The sequence below is a fragment of the Nicotiana attenuata genome, chromosome 8, assembly GCF_001879085.1.
Source record: "Nicotiana attenuata strain UT chromosome 8, NIATTr2, whole genome shotgun sequence".
NCBI classification, from domain to species: Eukaryota; Viridiplantae; Streptophyta; class Magnoliopsida; order Solanales; family Solanaceae; genus Nicotiana; species Nicotiana attenuata.
Window position 1 is genome coordinate 17,497,967 of NC_031996.1, and position 19,524 is coordinate 17,517,490.

Here is a 19,524-nt window from a genome sequence, read left to right on the forward strand (position 1 = left end):
AAACGCGATGCTTCAGCCTCTCGAACCTTCGCGAACGCGATATCCCCATCGCGAACGCGGTGAACAATGACCCAGCCCTTCGCGCACGCGGGACCCTCATCGCGAACGCGAAGGCCAACGCTCCTGCCTCACACTCCAACGCTTTGCGAACGCGAGGGTCCACTCGCGAACACGAAGCACAATCATCTGCAACACTAACAACAGATTTTCTGCAATCTTTTCCAACTTGAAATGATCCGTTCAACCACCCGAAACTCACCCGAGGCCCTCGGAACCTCAACCAAATATGTCAACATATCCCATAACATCATTCAAACTTGTTCCAACCTTCGGAACGTTCAAAACAACATCAAAACACCAAATTTGCATCGGATTCAAGCCTAAGAATTCTAAAAACTTCCAAATTCTGCTTTCGATCAAAAAGTCTACCCAGCCACGTCCGAATGACCTGAAATTTTGCACACACATCCAAAATGACACAACGGACCTAATGCAACTTCCAAAATTCCATTCTGACCCCTATATCATAATCTCACCTATCAACCGGAAAATGCCAAAATTTTAATTTCGTTCAAGCCTAACCTTCCACGGATCTCCAAATTACATTCCGATCACGCTCTAAGTCCCAAATCATATAACGGAGCTAACCAAATCATAAAAATTCCAATCCGAGATCATATGCTAGCAAGTCAAAACTTGGTCAAACCTTTCAAATTTTTAAGCTTCAACTGAGAACTGTTCTTCCAAATTCATTCTGATTACCATGAAAACCAAAACCGACGATTTACATAAGTCATAATACATCTCACGGGGCTAGTCATGCCCGAGAACTGGCGAGCGAAATGCAAAAACTCAAAACGACCGATCGGGTGGTTACATTCTCCCCCACTTAAACATACGTTCATCCTCGAACGTGCCCATAGTTGTTCCAAAAGCCAACAAGTCGCTGTATAACCTCACCATGCAGATACCCGGGGGTGATCCCACGTCACCCTATCTCATATAGGTCCGATAACACAATTTAACTGAAATTTCGCAACCCAACCTAGCCCATAAACCTCAGAACTACATTTCCACTTCTGAAATTATCAACAAGATTAGAATCTAACATTTATACTCTGAATAAGCCCGAACAAGCTATAATAACCCATACTTGCAACCTCAGGTGCAATTACATGACATACCACATAACTCAAACACTTGTAGCAATAACTTCTAATCACAGCAGTTGCTCAAGACATCCGATTTTCGATAATAAGCCTCTCATCAAATAAAGTCCCATTCCAACACTTCCGTATACTGCCAATGATAAATGAAACACGTTGAAAGTCATAACCATTCCTCAGATCAACCATTCGTGAAGCCACTTCTCCTTTGGAAAGGGCCATAGCAAACTTCTAAGCCAAATCCCGAGGTTATCCTTCCAACATGCTGAAACCGAATCTGAAAGTAATCATTCTAGATCCCAACAATCTCCTCTAATTCCAGCACAACTACTCTGGTGACATGACACCTCAATACAATCTAAAGCCACAACTCATGCCATCCGCGCACCAATAAGCAACAATCCGAACGTACTCAAATCATGAAAAATGACTCAAATGAGAGAGCTGTACCGCAAGCTCACCAGTACCACCACACACAATGCTAAGAACCCGTCACACACTGTAGAACTAGAACACACAAATCCAACCCGAATGATCATAACCAATATGCAATCACTCATGCAACACCCAAATACCCGTCTCACTCACATGCTGCTATAAAGCCCAAATGGAATCGCACCATATGTGCATATAACCAATGAATCACCTCACCTCGTAACACAGAGGAGTAACATCATAGACCACTCTAGAACACGAACAAGCTCGACAACAATCGAATGGCACATCACTCAACAATAGTAGTTTGGGGTCAACAAATCCGATCCGGTGCAGAGCACACATCCATGTTGGGCCCACCAATGAACCCAAAATCAACTCTGGTCACCCACAACAGATAAATAACTCTTTGAAGGTTCACAATGGCTGAATCATAGCACATACTACCCTCTGACTAACCTTAGCTATTTTCTCACAGTCACAAAACTATCTACTCACGGAAACTCTCAGCCTCTCAATGCATCAAGCACACGAATCACCATATCCGATCCCCGCTACACTGCTCGAACGTCTAACACACATCTGATACTTGATCATTCCACGAGGGATACTCCTATAATTCTTCTGTGCCGCCAAGCAAACTTTGAATATCAGCAGTAGATTAGACAAGACAGTACCGCAATACCGGTGAAGCACCCATGACCCAAACACATTGCCCCTTTCTGAAATGCATACTCTCATCAAGCTACACCAATCCGTGATCTCATTTATCTAGTCATCTGAAACTGTCTATGCTGCCTAAGAATTTAGAACCTTCCTTCCAAAACTGAACCGTGACCTTACACATGCAATTCTCAATCCCACACAACATACCGCATATATCATGCCATCCTGGGATAAACATAAGGACTTCATACCCATTCCGAGCCACAAGCAACTACATACTCAATTGGTCAAGAACTTTCCATTGCTCCCATCTAGAAGAAAATCACTACACATCCCATGCTCCTCACGCCAATAGAAAATATACGCCCCTAACCATGCTAGAACTCATCAAGAACTCTTTGAATCCCATTTGCACAATGCCAAATCATCAGGACTGAATTCCTCTAACTCAACCAAGCTACGCAAGCCATCAAACCTAACAGCATTGCCACAAATCACCTGTATAACCCAACCGCATCATAAGCACCCGAGAACCGATCAAATCCATTACCGTGCCGACCAAACCTACTACCAAATCGTCCTTATTCTCTGAGTTCCATTCCGAATTACCTTCAAATTTATATGTTTCCTTGTTAGTACACCACTATCCTTAACTAACAACTTGCCCCACAATCTTTAGCATAAAACCACTCCGCCCTAAGGCCCATAAATCATTGTAATCCTCTGAAGCACCCCCAAGAGTACCACAACCGAGACACTCGCTCTGAAGAGACCTTCTGCGAATCTAAAGCCATTACCTTTGCCTTCCTGATACTGATATGTAAAATTCATAAGGATATAGAAATTCCACAAGTCCTGACACCCTCCAATTTAAATCTCAGTTTCTAGCCACATACACATCCTGAAGATTCCTAATTGTTAAATATACATCACAAATCCATTAGAACCATTTTTGGGAGTCGTCCACTCTGCTCAAACCTCAATTAGACTGATCAAATGGGCCGAACGACCTGTGCTCCATTAGCACTCCAACACCCAAGGAACTAATCCCATTCTTCTAAGCCATACAACAACAACTAAATCATCCAATGTTTCTCATGTACCCATACGGCATAACCCGACCTTTATCCGAAGTTTCCTGAACTCAAGTCATCCTCGTTCTCAACCTTTGTAAGCCATAGCTGATTCACTAGTATGCCCCAAACTGGAACCAACATAGCACATAACCGTGCAATCAACTGATCAGTAGCAGACTCCCCCACTTGGCTCAAAGCCATAGATCAAAACACACAATAACTCATAATGCATATACTCAAATACTGCCATAATACCATAGTGAAATTTAACTCAATACTTCATAAGCTCGTCCAACACTGACCATCTAGTACTTCAAACCTTCTGCAAATCTCGCATTCACCTTCGTAACAGCCAAGCCCACTCTCTTAAGCGACCCAAATTCAAATCCCAACACATATATTTCACTGGTAAAGGGGATCTTCCAACAACAACATAAGGATCACACAAACTTCAGAACACTCCGCAGAAGATAACCCACCTTCTTCGCCTCGAACTAACATCTCTTTATACCCTTCTACCGTCACAAACATTACGCAGTCATTTAATCTTCCTGAGTCTGAACTCATATCACAACGTGAAATGTACTTCACTTCCCAACTAGGCAACATGAAAAGATCCTTCATCATACCCACAACTCAGGCTATACAAAAAATCACGATGGAAATCAAACACCAGATAGTTCTTGCTGGCCCCAAAGCAGACCCTTCACGACTCATTCAATTCATATGAACATATCTCGCAGTCACATCACACTCATCACGTATCTATCCAGATATTACTTCCCTTAATAGGGACACAATCGAACATATAGATCCAGAATCAAGCGCTCGCGCAATCAACAGCTCAGGGCTCAAGCTATAGGCAAAATCCGGCATCAAGTCTTCCAGACTGGCCCTACATCAACACACAGAGATCACATCTCGCCCCTCGATCAGGGAATCATAAGCCATCGATGCACATCTGGTACTGAGCGCTCATGCGCGCATAGAATGCGTGGAAGGAATTCAAGAGTTACCTTTCAAGCTGAATCACAAACGCACGATAAGAATTCAAGAATGTGAAGTTTTTCCTAAAGGTTCTGCAGCCTCCCGAGGTTAAGTACAGACGTTCTCCGTACCGATCCGCGAGACTCTACTAAACCTGCTCATGACTCGTGAGACCTATGTAACCTAGGCTGTGATACCAACTTGTCACGACCCTAAAACCGACCCGGTCGTCATGGCGCCTATCGAGAAACTAGGCCAGCCGATACAACTCCCAAATTAACCATTTAATCAATAACAATTTTTCAAGTCCCTAATTACTCAGATAACTCAAAATGTAAGTCTAAATGAATAGTGCGGAATAAATACACAAGCCCGACATCGGGGTGTCACTAGTCATGAGCATCTACTACAACTGCCTAACAACATAAAGACCAACATGGCCGGGAAAATCACAAGAATACATATGGAAGAATAAGGAAGGAGAAAAGCAGGGCTACGATCACCAGGCAGCTACCTTGCTAACTCCGATGAACCTGCCACCGAGCTCAGAAATGCCTGAATCTGCACACAAGGTGCAGGGAGTAATGTGAGTACGCCAACCCAGTAAGTAATAAAAGTAAATAATGACTCAGCAATAAGAAATCACGTAAACCACGTCATAGCACCACAGTGGGTACAATATATTTCCAAAACAGGATACCAATCAAATTATCTCGTTAAAACTCCGATTTCAGTAAAAATCCTTTGAAAAATATCTTTCTGACAGTTCAGTAGAGGTTTTGCGTAGTTCATAGTGAAAGGGATAAAAATCATAATCGGCCTCTCGGGCAAAACGTAGTTCGTATACAGCCCCTCGGCAAAACATAAAGCATATACATCTCAAAACAGGAAAAGTGCCAGAAGAAATAACAAATCCAAATAGTGATCAAGTTCCGAACATCTCGTAAAAACTCCAGTTTCAATGAACATTGTTCAAGACATTTGTTTAACATTTTCTATAGAGGCTCAGTATAAAGATGAGTGAAATAGGTAATTTAATTCAACATATTCAATATAGACTCACTTTAAGGAGAAATGAAATCAGTAATTTCATAAAAACAAGCCCCTCGGGCAAAGCATCACTCATATATATATACATAGCCCCTCGGGCAAGCCTCTCAATCACTCGAGACTCAACTCTCATCAACCGACACTTCCACTCAGCACTCAAGCTCAATAGGTACCTCATAATAACCGCTGCGGCATGCAGCCCGATCCATATATTGTTGCGGCGTGCAGCCCGATCCATATATCGCTACGGCGTGCAGCCCTATCCATATATATAGTCGACTGCGCTCACTAGGGGTGTGCAGACTCCGCAGCGGCTCCTACAGCCCAAGCTATATCGCTGGGGCGTGCAACCTAACCCAATATATCGCTGCAGCGTGCAGCCCAATCCAATATATCGCTACGGCGTGCAGCCCGATCCATATACATATCAATATCGGTTCTTCGTGCATCCCAATCCATAAATATATATAATATTGCTGCGGCGTGCAGCCCAATCCATAAATATAAACAATATTGCTGCGGAGTGCAGCCCGATCCATAAATATATATAATATTATCCTCACCACCAGGCCCTCGGCCTCTCTCAGTCATCAACCTCCCAATCAAACCCTCGGTCCCTCTCAGTCATCAGCCTCACAAGCCACTCGGGCTATCAGTAGAACAGGGTACTCAGCCCAAACAACTTTCATATATTTAAAACAGAGTACAAAAACTGAATCAAAAGTAAACAGGTGAAAAATCATGACTGAGGATATGCTTTCAAATCAAACAGTGCGAGGAAACAGTAGCAAAAAGCCCCTAAGGGTCCAAACAGTTGGCACGAGGCCCAGACACGGCATTTAGCCCAAACACAATAATATTTTCCAAAACATAACAATATCAAGTAGTTTCAAACAAAATACACGACTTAATAGTTGTACGGAATGGACCAAGTCACAATCCCCAACGGTGCACGGTCCCACGCTCGTCATCTTGCGTGTACATCACCTCACAATAGCACAACGATGTGAAATCTGGGGTTTCATACCCTCAGAACAACATTTACAATCATTACTTACCTCTATTCGGTCCAAACTCTAGCCCGCGATGCCTTTGCCTCTCGTCTCTGCCTCAACTCGCGTCGAATCTAACCAAAATCAAAATCATGACGTCAAAATATGCTTAAGGGAACGAAGCCCATGCGAAAATAATCAAATTACAACACAATTCCCGAAATTTACCAAACCTGGCCTCCGAGCCCACGTCTCGGAATCCAATAAAAATCACATCAACAGAACCCTCATCTTCCCACGAGTTCATGCATATCAAATAATTCAAAATCCGACCACAAATGGCCCCTCAAATCCCTATATTAAAGTCCCAAGTTTCCAAGCCCTAACTCCCCAATTTAGGCTTCATTTCCCCCAAATTTCATGTTTAATTAGGTAGAAATCACAATAGGATCGAGTTTTAAGTCCAAAATTCTTATCTCCAATAAGATCTCCTTGATTCCCTCTTCAATCTCTCTCAAAAAGCTTCAAAACCGAGTAAAAAATGGTGGACTTAGGCCAAAAATCGCGAAAATGGCCTTTTAAACATTCTGCCTAGCGATTTGAAGTCCTTCTTCGTGAACGCGGTCAAAGCCTCGCGTTCGCAAAGTACAAAATACCATTGACCAAAATTTCTCTTATGCGAACTCGACCACCCAATCGCGAACGCCATGCTTCAGCCTCTCGAACCTTCGCGAACGTGATATCCCCATCGCAAACACAGTGAACAATGACCCAGCCCTTCGCGAACGCGGGACCCTCATCGCGACAATGCTCCTGCCTCACACTCCAACCCTTCGCAAACGCGAAGCAAAATCGTCTGCAACACTAACAGCAGACTTTCTGCAATCTTTTCCAACTTCAAAATGATCCGTTCAACCACCCGAAACTCACCCGAGGACCTCGGGACCTAAACCAAACATGCCAATATATCCCATAACATCATTCAAACTTGTTCCAACCTTCGGAACATTCAAAATAACATCAAAACACCAAATTTGCATCTGATTCAAGCCTAAGAATTCTAAAAACTTCCAAATTCCGCTTTCCATCAAGAAGTCTACTCAACCACGTCCGAATGACCTGAAATTTTGCATACACATCCAAAACGACACAACGGACCTAATGCAACTCTCGAAATTCCATTCCGACCCCTATATCAAAATCTCACCTATCAACCAGAAAAGGCCAAAATTTCAGTTTCGCCAATTCAAGCCTAACCTTCCACGGATCTCCAAATTACATTTCGACCACGCTCTAAGTCCAAAATCACATAACGGAGCTTACCAAATCATAAAAATTCCAATCCGAGATCATATACTAACAAGTCAAAACTTGGTCAAACCTTTCAAATTTTTAAGCTTCAACTGAGAACTGTTCTTCCAAATTCGTTCCGATTACCCTATAAACCAAAACCGGCGATTTACATAAGTCATAATACATCTCACGGGGCTAGTCATGCCCGAGAATTGGCGAGCGAAATGCAAAAGCTCAAAACGACTGGTCGGGTCGTTACAAAGTACCTCTACATTTGATCTTCTCGAACCTCGAAAGTTTTGTTGACTTGATTACCATAAGTTGGGAGTAACACTTGGCCTCGATGACCTCTACTCTCAAGCTCTTAGATAGCTCGATACCTGCAATCATGGCCTCATCGTAGCCTCATTGTTAGTTAATTTTGAAGTTTTGATAGACTGTCTAGTTGTATTACCTGTGGGCGGCTTCAAAATGATGCCTAGCTTGGACCCCTTCACGTTTGAAGCGTTCGTATGTGAAGAGGGTCCACACCCCCGATGATGTACCCAACTTTGATAATAGTTCCTTTTCGAGCTCTGGTACGAGGGCTGCCGTGAAATCGGCCACGAAGTCTGCCAAGATTTGAGACTTGATGGCCGTTCGGGGTTGATACTCGATATCGTACCCACTGATCTCGACGGCCCATTTGCCAATCGACCCGAGATCCTTGGCTTGTGCAAAATGTTGCGAAGGGGATAGGTGGTTACAACACAAATTGGGTGACCCTAAAAGTACAATTTTAATTTCCTAGATGCGTAAATCAGTGCGACCGCTAATTTTTCTAAGTGTGGGTATCGGGTTTTGGCCTCTCCTAGAGTTCAACTAACATAATAAATAGGGAATTACGTACCTTGATCTTCTCGAACTAAGACCCCACTTACCGCTATCTCCAAGACCGCTAAATATAAGTAAAGTCGCTCGTCCGCTTTCAGGGAGTGAAGTAATGGCGGGCTCGAAGGTATCGCTTCAGTTCCTCCAAGGCTTGTTGACATTCTGGGGTCCATGCAAAATTGCTCTTCCTCTTGAGCAGTGAAAAGAGACTGTGGCTCCTCTCTGAGGACTTCAAATAAATCGACCTAAGGAGGCTATGTGCCATGTTAACCTTTGTACAACCTTGACATTATCAACGACCCTGATGTCTTCTATTACCTTGAATTTATCGGGGTTGATCTCGATCCCCCATTTGATACCATAAAGCCGAGGAACTTGCGCGAACTGACTCCGAATGTACATTTCTCCGGGTTGAGCTTCATGTTGTACTTTCTTAGTATGTCGAAGGTCTCCTGCAAATGATTTAAATGGTCCTCTGCTCGCAGGGACTTAACTAATATATCGTTAATATAAACCTCCATTGATTTACCTATTTGTTCTTCAAACATTCGATTTACTAGGCGTTGATAAGTACCGCCAACATTTTTCAGTCCAAATGGCATTACGTTATAACAATAGGTGCCGTATTTAGTGATGAGTGAAGTCTTTTCCTAATCCGTCGGGTTCATTTGCGTTTGATTGTACCCGGTGTAGGCATCGAGAAAGCTAAGGATCTCGTGTCCGGCCGTGGCATCGATCATTCCATTGATATTCGGCAAAGGAAAAGAATCTTTAGGCCATGCCTTGTTTAAATCCTTATAGTCTACGCACATTCTAAGTTTATTTCCCTTTTTAGTGACTACAACTACGTTTGCTAACCATTCGGGATATTTTACCTCCCGAATGGATGCTATATTGAGAAGTTTCGTTACCTCGTCCTTAGTGAATGCATGTTTGACCTCGGACTGGGGCATTCTCTTTGTTTTATCAGGCGAAACTTCAGGTCCAAGCTCAGTCGATGCGTAGTGATCTCCGGTGGGATACCTGTCATATCTAGGTGGGACCAAGAAAAACAATCCATGTTATCTAAAAGGAATTGAACGAGTTTTTCTTGAGCTTGGGGATTAACTCCATGCCCAAGTATACCTTTCGATCGGGCAGATGCTCGATTAGTATGATTTGTTCCAGCTCTTTGACCGTTGACTTCGTTGCATCAGAATCACCAGGAAATATGAAGGTTTGAGGTATCATATAATCATCATCCTCGAAAGTTTCCTGCTCCTCCGATCAGGTCGAGGCCGGTGACTGTGGTTGCTATTTGACTTCTTTCTTTCCCTTTGATTCCAATCCCTTTGTTGATGAAAGTGCCGATACCGTTACTACTTCATTGATTGCAAACATTTCTTTGGCACCAGGTTGTTCACCGTACACCGTTTTGATTCCTTCGGGTGTTGGGAATTTTAGGACATGATGAAGCGTCGAGGGCACTGCCCTCATGTTAAGAATCCAAGGCCTTTTGAGCAGCGCGTTGTACCTCATGTCACCTTCGATCACATGGAACTTTGTTTCTTGGATAGTCCCGGCCATATTTACTAGCAAAAAGATTTTCCCTTTGGTGGTTTCACTTGCCATGTTGAAGCCGTTAAGTACTCGAGCTACGGGCACGATTTGATCTTGGAGGCCGAGTTGCTCTACGACCCTTGATCGAATAATGTTTGCCGAGCTACCTGGATCAATCAACACACGTTTAGCTTGAATTTAATTCATAATTATAGATATTACCAATGCGTCGTCGTGAGGTTGTTCGATCCTTCTGCATCCTCGTCGTTGAAAGACAAAGTTTCTTCTGGTACGTAGTCCCGATTTTGCCTTTCCCTTGTGATTGTCACCGTGGTGCGTTTAAATACATGTCCTTGAGGAATATCGACTCCTCCAACGATCATGTGAATCATATGTTGTGGCTCTTCCTGCTCATTCTGTCTGTTTGAATCTCTATTTTTGAAGTGGTTCTTGGCTCGATCACACAAGAATTCTTGAAGGTGACCCTCGTTGAATAGACGAGCTACCTCCTCCCTCAACTGTCTGCAGTCTCCGGTTCTATGACCATGGGTACCATGGTATTTGCATACTTGATTAGGGTTCCTTCGAGCTAGATTGGTCTGTAAGGGTCTGGGCCATCTAGTATCCTTGATCCGTCCAATTGCTAATACAATACCCGGCGCATCGATGTTGAAGTTGTATTTTGATAGTCGCGGTGCTTCTATGGGCTGGACATGTTTATCGAAGCCACTTTTATTCATGAGCCCTCGAGAGCTCAGTCATCGATCGTTCCTTCGATCATTTCGAACGGCATTACGTCCTGGGCTGGTGTTTCTATGATCCGCGTTGTATGGTTGGTAGCGATCTCTGTTCGATCGGGGTTCTCTATCAATGTCCCTTTGAATTCTGCCGACGGGCCTATTTGGGTAAACGGAACCGGAAGGGGTTCCCAATTGATCATCCTCAACCCTGATCTTCGACTGGTATCGATTATGTACATCGTCCCAGGTCACAGCTGGATATTCAATTAAATTCTGCTTTAGTTGTCGTTCAAACCTTGAGTAAAAGCTTGAACAGCCAATCATCTGTTACCGGGGGTAGGTCCATGCGTTCCATCTAGAAATGAGATATGAATTCCCTTAGCGTTTCGTTGTCCTTTTGTCTCACTTTGAAGAAGTCTGACTTCCTAGTCACAACCTTTATTGCTCCGGCATGTGCCTTTACGAAGGAATCTGTAAGCATGGCGAAGGAATCAATGGAATTGGGCGGAAAATTGTGGTACCATATCATCGCCCCTTTCGATAAAGTTTCTCCAAAACTTTTTCAATAGAAGGGATTCAATCTCATCGTCTTCTAAATCATTCCCATTTATTACGCATGTATAAGAAGTAACATGCTCATTAAGGTCAGTGGTCCCATTGTATTTGGGAATTTTTGGCATGTAGAATTTCTTTGGGATGGGCTTAGGAGCCGCTTGGAGGGAAAGGCTTCTGCGTGATTTTCTTCGATTCCAAACCCTTCAGAATCGGTGGTGCCCCCGATATTTGGTCAACCCGGGAGTTGTATGTTTCTACCTTTTTATCATTTCCCTCGATTTTCTTTTCTCCTAATTCAATCCGTTTAGTGAGCTCATCGAGCATTTTCAAAATGGCAGGGTCAGTCCCCGAGTCATTGGCGTTCGATCTCTCCGGTATAGGTTCGGCGCTAGAACAACTTCTGGTTCGATCCCACTTGGTGCTCGATGCTGATTCAGTAGTTGTGTTATAGTGGCTTGCTAAGCCTGTAGCATTTCAAATATCAATTGGAGGCTGACTCCACCGTCTTTTCCGCCCTGTGTACCTCAACCACCTGATCGAACTTCCCTGCGTATGATACCTTCAGGATCAACGCCCATATTTTCATTTAGGGCGACATGCGAATTGACATCGACGAGACCTGCAATTGGTACTCCATCGAGGCTAGCCTGAGGCACTTTAATCCTTGGGGCGGCTACATTGTCGTTTTCTCTATGGAAACCGAGGCCGTTGTCGGCGTGAGTGGGTACTGCTTGCGAGTTAGACATGTTGATCCTGAAATAAAAAACACTCACAAGAACAAGCGTAAAGTAGTGTGTCTTATGAGAATTAATACCAGGTAATCACTATTATCCTTAGCTCCACGGTGGGTGCCAAACTGTTTACCCTTTAAATTGGATAACAATTATACTTATAATGTGGTTTTAAGGACACGTGATTTCACCTAATACCAATTGATAAATATAAAGATTAGTGATGGAAATTAACAATAAGATAAAAAAATCAGTGTTGAAACGTAATTCAGCCCTCAAGCTAGAGTGCCCTCGAACTGGTCGGAACCAAAACAATTAAGAAATAAGCAAGCTGATGAACAAGAATATGAGCTAAAGAGAAAGTGTTATATTGCTTTGATATGTGTGAATCCAAGTGCCTTACAAATGTTTGGAATTCCTCTTTATATAGTAAAGGAATTCTAATTATGGTATTACTCTAATTACAGAAGGAAATCCATGATTAGCTAATTAGCCGTCCTTGATTTGATCCGTTCCGAGATTTCCGCCATGATCTTCGACCAGTCACGGGTATCTTACCTTTCTGTTATTATGCTACCTTCGATCTTGCTCGATGTCTGTCTCATTCAGCCTCAATCATTACCGGTCTCAATCTTGACAAGTGCCTCGAATCTTCGAACTCGGTACCTTGTCCTCGTGCCTCGGTCTGATCTATTATGAGATCAATCTTCGATCCTTCACACCGGTCACGATAAATCAGTAAAATCAGGTGGGACCGATTTTAACCGTATACAACCAACAATTAGTATTTGATCAAACTTTTAAAAAGTGCGTCGAAATGTATTTAAAAGCATTGTTGCACCCTATTTTGTATTTTTAGGGAGAAGCTTCTCTTTTAGCTTATCAAAAAAAGCTTCTGCTTATACTCAATAGCACCTTTTCATGTCTTTTTTTTTTATGGAATAACACTATTTTGGAAAAAAAAGAAAAGAAGAAGAAGCACTTTTGGCCTTAGAGAAGTTTGGACAAATAGGTTATTAGACCTTTGAAGCATATCCCACCAATCAACAATAAAAACAACAATCACAATACAACAACAACAACGACGGCGACGACGACCCAGTAAAAAGAACTAATCAAAATAACCGTTCACTCAACCACTTAAATTAAAAATAAGTAATGGATGTATAATAAATATATAATTCATGTAAAATATGTATATTACCATATGTAATCAGTATATAATTTTTGTATATCGAATAGGAAAAATAAAGAATGAATGCAGCCTACTATTTGGGTAAAGCTCCCTATTATTGTCACGCTGTGTGTTACTTTTGGAATTCCCTTGTCTTCCTAGAGTCAATATTCATTTAAATTTAATCTCACTTCTTGAATAGCTCCTTCTTTTAATTTGGATGACAGAGAACTATGAGAAGAATTTATCAGAAATTACAAGACTAAAGATTGTGTTTGGTGTTAAAGTATATTGTTATCTCGTTTTATAATTCCTTTCATTCAAATCAAAAACTAATTAAAAATAGCTCAATATAATCAGCACAACTAATTAATGATTCTACTCTTTACAAGATCCTTTCTCATCTTAATCCCAATGCAAAAGAAAAATAGAAAGAAAGATCAATATAAAGAAGAGAAGAATTATAATTTATTTTCCAAAAGCATGCCTCTCCATTTAGAAGTTACATTCTACATTTTGTTTCACTTCTCTAGCCCCTCCTGTTTCTCATTTTCTTCTGTATTTGTTGCTCAAATTTACATTGTTTACATTGTATCTCTTCTGGGATTTATGTGATTTTCCATTTCCTCATTCCCATTCTCATCAACGCGACGATTTTCAAGAAACTTGACAGACAGTGTCAAGAATTTTTGGAAAAAATGCACGATAATATTATGCGACTTCTATATTTGCTGGTTTTACAGTTCCTTCAACAAATTTAGCCCTGGATTTTGCTGCTCTTGAAGATTTCGACGAAGAAGATGAACTAGAATTTGGAGAGGAAGTTCCCTTGGATTTCCTCCTCTTCTGCTTCTTAGTATGAACATGAACCTTCTTATTAGGTGGACTGTCCTTGTAAATCTCAGATGTTGAATGCCCTCTATTTGTCTCTCCAACTCCTTTCAAACATATAAATAACAAACAAGACTAAATGATTTTAACTTCTATATACGGATATTAGGTCACCTAAAAGAATAATTACACGTAATTGTCCATTGTAAGTCGAATTAGTAACTTAGAAAATAAGGCAGATAACCTGCTTCAACATGCTTTAGTTTGTTGTACAGAAAGAATATGCCCTGTTAGTTGTTTCTTTTTCTTTTCCTAACTAAAGAAACTTCTTTGGTGTTTATCTCCAAAAATATACTTTGATCTAGTAGAACTTGTCACTTTCTTGTCTTTTCCCCATAAATATAGCTTTCCAAACATATTATATTTGAAATTTGATTAGCTTAGCTTCAAAAAGGGTAGCCCGATGCACATGGCAGCTCACGTTCGATCCGGGGAAGGGCCACACCCAAAGGGTGTGATGCAAACAGTCTAACCTAAATACAAGTATTAGTGACTACTTCCACGACAAAATGAACTTATTACAAAAGCTTAATCATGATAAGAGCTCATATTATAGGTTAATAATATTGCTCTTGACTTAGATAATTCGGGCTGAAATATAATTAACAATCTTTGCTAAAAATAATATTGACAAAATGACACTATCTAGTCGCGCTTAAAATAATGGCCGAAAAATGTATATTTTTTGTATATATGTATATGTTATATACAAATTTTACATATTTTTGTGGCTAGCGAATATAAATAATTTCGATCGGGGGCTATAAGTAATATTTGCCTAAAAATATTGCCTACCAACCAACAATTTGTTTAGACAAATAGACCAGAAAAACTGTCCCTTGCTAGGGCCTAGTTAGACATCTCGTGAAGGATGAGCCAAAAAAATTTCCCTATCTTAAGGCAAAGAATCTTACAGAAAAAGAAGAATAAAAATAAAAGCCTTCCCATTCTTTCAAATATAATAATTTTGTCCTTATAATCCAACAAAAAATAGGACAAGCTTATCAATTTTCATTCCACATCTCAACCCGTGAAGAAAGCCTATTTGCCACTGTCTGATTAGGATAGCACATGATCAAAAGCGATAGATCAAATACTCTGTTCGTACTTTTTCCTTCTTTCCCTATCCTAACAATAAATTTACTCGCAAACAATCGATATATACACTAAATCAAGAAATTTACCTTAAAAGTACAAATTAAAGTATGTATAACTGTACAAGTTTATATGCAAGACATATGCATTAAATTCATTGATTTGGTACAAACGCATAATATTGTGATAATTAAGTGTTGGTTTGTTGCATGGAATTTTGTGTCTCACGGAGGCACAAAACAGAAAAAAAAAATGTTTCTTAGAAGCATTGTCACATATGAAACAACAGACGGCATAAATTTAGCAACCCTTTTTTCGCCGGATCCATTGTAAGAAAGGGAAAATGTGCAATTTTGAATTATCAATTATATCCTTTATGAAAATGGCAAACCGATTCGTTGAATTTCTGACACAAGTATTCAATTAGATCGGATGGTTACCTTGAGATGTCCATGGAGAAAGGGCAGAACCAGAATGACCAATAGAAGCTGCTGCAAAATCAGGCCCTTTCTTGAATTGATTCATCTACATTTGCACAACCAAAACCAAACAATAAAATGTTAGTTTTAATAAAATGGACATTCAACTTATCTCAACCCTAAAAAGGTAACTTCTGAGGTAAAATTTGCCCTAATTCATATAGAAAATAACAGTTCATTCCCTCATCCAAGGTGGAACAATCTAACATACACACCTTGAACGTCCAAGGCCGAACATCTAGAGGGAGGACGATATAGCATGGAGTCCCAACATTGGGGAAACAAAGAATAGGAACATATCTGATTCTGATATCGCGCTTAAAAATGTACATCGGATCTAGCTCAATTGTAAAAATAAATTATTTATTGAAAATTATCCTAAATTATATAAGGAGACAACCGTCAATTCCCTCGAAAAATACGGACAATCAAATAGTTATGCACGGAAAACCTTTCTTACAAAAAATGATGAAATTGCAGATGTGCAAATAAAAATTTGTGGACCAAATAAACATGGTGCAGAAGCAGAGAACATACCCAACTTGGTGCATTGCCAGAGGGGCCATCCCAACCAATATGTGCCACGTGTTTAACATCAGTTGGACATCCAATCTCCAACTCCCTCTCCTTTGTTGCTGTAATCACAAAACCATTTTACTATCAGCCTAAAAAACACACTTAAAAAAATATATTTAATCCTAGATAATGGAAAATTAGGCATTTACCAAATATATTAGATATATATTTGAATCCTTTGAAGATCCCCTTCATCTTGTTTCCCATGGAAGAGACTATAATAGCCCAAGTCAAAAACTTGTGAAATGAACATAGCAAAGAGGTAAGCACCACAAAAATGTCAAGAAATAATTCCCTAGCCTAACCAAAAGGCAAACACATTGAACAAATTACAAAATTATACATTTTCATGACATATATATATACAGAATTCAGAATCTAACCATGGTGGTCTCCGAATAATTTGTCCATCTTAAAAAATTAACGTAAAAATTAAATTCTGAATCCGCCGCTAAATTCCTAACCTTCCATGGTTTTTTTCTCTTTTCTTTATTTCCTTATTTGGAGGAGATGGAGTGGAGTTAATTGGGTAAAAAGTAGAAAAGAAAAAGAAAAAGGAAAAAAAAGAAGATAAAATGGAAATTATAATACCTTATTAGAGCAATACTGATACCATACACGAAGATGGGACAAGAAAAAGGAAAGCTAATTCTCCTTCTTTTGCCGCTGCATTTTCCATTATCTTCCTCCAAATAATTTTAATATATAAATGCAATAAGCATTCATGCAAATAAGCCAGTTAAAGGTAAAGGCAAGCTAATTAATCCATCCAAAATGGAAAACAAAATGTGAGAGTGGAATATGAGAAATTAAACGAAAATGTTATTCTTTCTTCTTCTTTTTTGTTTGAATGGAGGATGAAGATAGTTTTGTATAGATATTCAGAAGAGGAAGAAAGGGATAAAGGAGGGGAAGAACAAATTAGAAAAAGAAAGGAAAAGAGAAAGGATGAGAAATAGAGAGGTGGCCAACCACGAAAAGATCCCAAAAAAGAAAGGTTGGAAGATACTAATAATGCACCCAAGACTGGGTATATTTAAATACAGAATTAATGTATTAAAAATATTCCTCTCCATAAAATTTTCTATAGTATAGTTTTTCCCAATTTGACATTTTTGACACTCTAACCTCTATAAGTCATTTTTTAGATATTGTCACGTATTATAGGTATTGCATAGTGCTTATATTCATCAATAAACAAATTCTTTAATCAAGCCATCATGTTTTAACTCCCTCTGAAGCCTTCTGACGGTTGATTAAATGCACGTCTCTCCGCATTTATGCCTCGAACACGCGTCATCCCACAATTCAGCACAACTTTTGCCGATTATCGAGGTAATCATGGCCATTAATATAGCCGCCAAAATTTTACTTATACGCATCATCTTTCTCCTATGCACTTCATAATTTCTCGAGCTTCTGACTTGCATCTTTGTTCTCCATCTTTTCTCTGATTCTACTCAAACAAAAACCCTTTTCCTTCTTCTTCAAAATGCGCTGGTTCTTCAAAGAGCAAGAACAAAGCTGAAGACTCGGCTCCTCCAACGGTGGGTTCCATCATCCCTAGAAGTCTTAACACCACAAAAGACTTCAAAGAAAAACTCCCTACTGCTAACCCTCGTACATGGGCTGTTAGTAGGTATCCTTCCATTGGTCCTTCCAGTATTCCTACTGTGAAGGAAGATTGCCGCTGCCATGGGTTAGATATTATTGCTCCTGATCTATCGGAGCGAGTGACCCTTCCCAATGAGGGTTTTACATATTTTTACACATATCCCTTTACTTTGGGTGCATTTTCTTTGAGTGGAGAGCTAGACTCAGTGATTGCGGAGTTTTGCCTCTGCTACCAAATATGTTTGGCACAAGTAAGTCCTTCTATGTGGAGGACGGTTGCCTGCCTTCGACGCTTGTGCCAGGAGACTGGAGAAGAGCTAACCTTAGCTCATATGATGAATCTCTACCCTCCCAAGATTTTCCGTAGGGGAATGATAAAACTCTGCAAACGTGGCCACCATGCTCTGTTGACCAGCATGGATGATGATAACGACCGTGGGTGAATGAAGCGGTTCGTTGCAGTTGCCACCAATAGAATCATTCCGACAATGGCTTCATCCTTTTTGTTCGCTTGGAATCGCACTCGTAAGATTTATCAATCAATATTTCCCTTTACTAAATATTCCTTTGTGGCCGTATTGACTTTTCATCCCGTTACATGTTTCAGCAACTCGATGGGTCCCTCCGGTGGTGGAAGGCTTGGACCGGTGGGTCCAGAAGATCTTGGATGTTACGACGCCCGAAACTCGTTTGTGGAAAGTACTGGCTTAAATATGGGTGGAAAGCCAAAACTCATGGTAATTTGAACTTACCTAGTATCTATTTTTTATGTGAAGCTTGGTTGAACCCTTCTGACTTGTTCATTAAATTAGGTCTACCCGCGGGCTCTGTTGCTCTCCCCGATGAGGATGTTTTGGCTAATCCTACTGATGCAGCAAGGCTGTTTTAGGAGGCGCTTACTCAAGCAGGTGTCTCCAGACCTGCTTTGGGCACATGTATTTTATTATGGAGTCCCCGGCCGGAGAACAAGCAACCAAAAAGAAGGCGTTCTTCTGTGGCCAGGAAAAAGAATAAGAGGGCGATGACTATTGCCCTTGAGTCGTCTCTGGAAATCACTAGCCCTCCTCCGGGGCCGGTCATAGACACCGTGGTGGTCGACGATGATGGAGAAGCCAGTGATGATGGGGCTTCTCTACATAGAAGGCGGCGTTCATCATCAACTCAACATAATGCTTAGTCTGTTGAGTTAACTATTCCAACCGAGGATGACGTCTCGGCGAAATGGAGGGAGTTTGATTTGGTAGAAAATGCCAACTCATGTTATCAGGCACCAACTGCTGTGCCCGGTTTTGCGGGGCTGATTACCGAGTCCCTGGCGTCTTTGGTTGGCGAGCATCAATTTACTAGCATTGCATTTGGTCCAACTGCTTCGCACCCTTCAACTCCATCAGCTTCATCCCCATCTTCATTAGGACCAGCAACTGCTATATCATTTCCATCTTCATCCACTTTACCACCAGCAATTGCTACAACATCTCCACCGACCGCACCTGATGACAGAGGAGATATTCCTCCTCCCCAGTCCCCAGTTCATGGGAATCTGGGGAAAAATTATGCTGCTCCTTCTGAAGATCCTCATCGGACGAGGAATGTTA

At 40.9% G+C, this 19,524-nt stretch overlaps 1 protein-coding gene across 4 annotated transcripts; it reads right to left on the minus strand.

Annotated features, from left to right (window-relative positions):
• LOC109230996 (CRIB domain-containing protein RIC10-like) lies at positions 12,448 to 17,319 on the minus strand. Of its 4 annotated transcripts, none has more exons than XM_019396514.1 (5): positions 16,907 to 17,319; positions 16,465 to 16,552; positions 16,277 to 16,374; positions 15,701 to 15,785; positions 12,448 to 12,814 (listed from the first exon to the last, which is right to left on the minus strand). In XM_019396514.1, exons 2-5 carry the CDS (start codon positions 16,520 to 16,522, stop codon positions 12,702 to 12,704), a joined length of 354 nt encoding a protein of 117 aa, XP_019252059.1. In that variant the 5' UTR covers positions 16,523 to 16,552; positions 16,907 to 17,319; the 3' UTR covers positions 12,448 to 12,701. The 4 variants fall into 4 exon arrangements, with proteins under 4 accessions (XP_019252059.1, XP_019252057.1, XP_019252056.1 ...); XM_019396512.1 differs by lacking the exon at positions 12,448 to 12,814 and adding an exon at positions 13,721 to 14,212 and having other exon boundaries at positions 16,465 to 16,530; positions 16,907 to 17,315; XM_019396511.1 differs by lacking the exon at positions 12,448 to 12,814 and adding an exon at positions 13,721 to 14,212 and having other exon boundaries at positions 16,907 to 17,315.

Bases quoted from the DNA above. Each gene is read 5' to 3' on its own strand.
- LOC109230996 (XM_019396512.1), bottom strand. From the start codon at position 16,522: ATGGGAAACAAGATGAAGGGGATCTTCAAAGGATTCAAATATATATCT. The intron at 15,786-16,276 runs GTATGTTCTCTG...GTGCAAATGTAG, and splicing joins CTGGCAATGCACCAAGTTGG to ATGAATCAATTCAAGAAAGG. The intron at 14,213-15,700 runs GTAACCATCCGA...TATGTTTGAAAG, and splicing joins TTCTCCATGGACATCTCAAG to GAGTTGGAGAGACAAATAGA.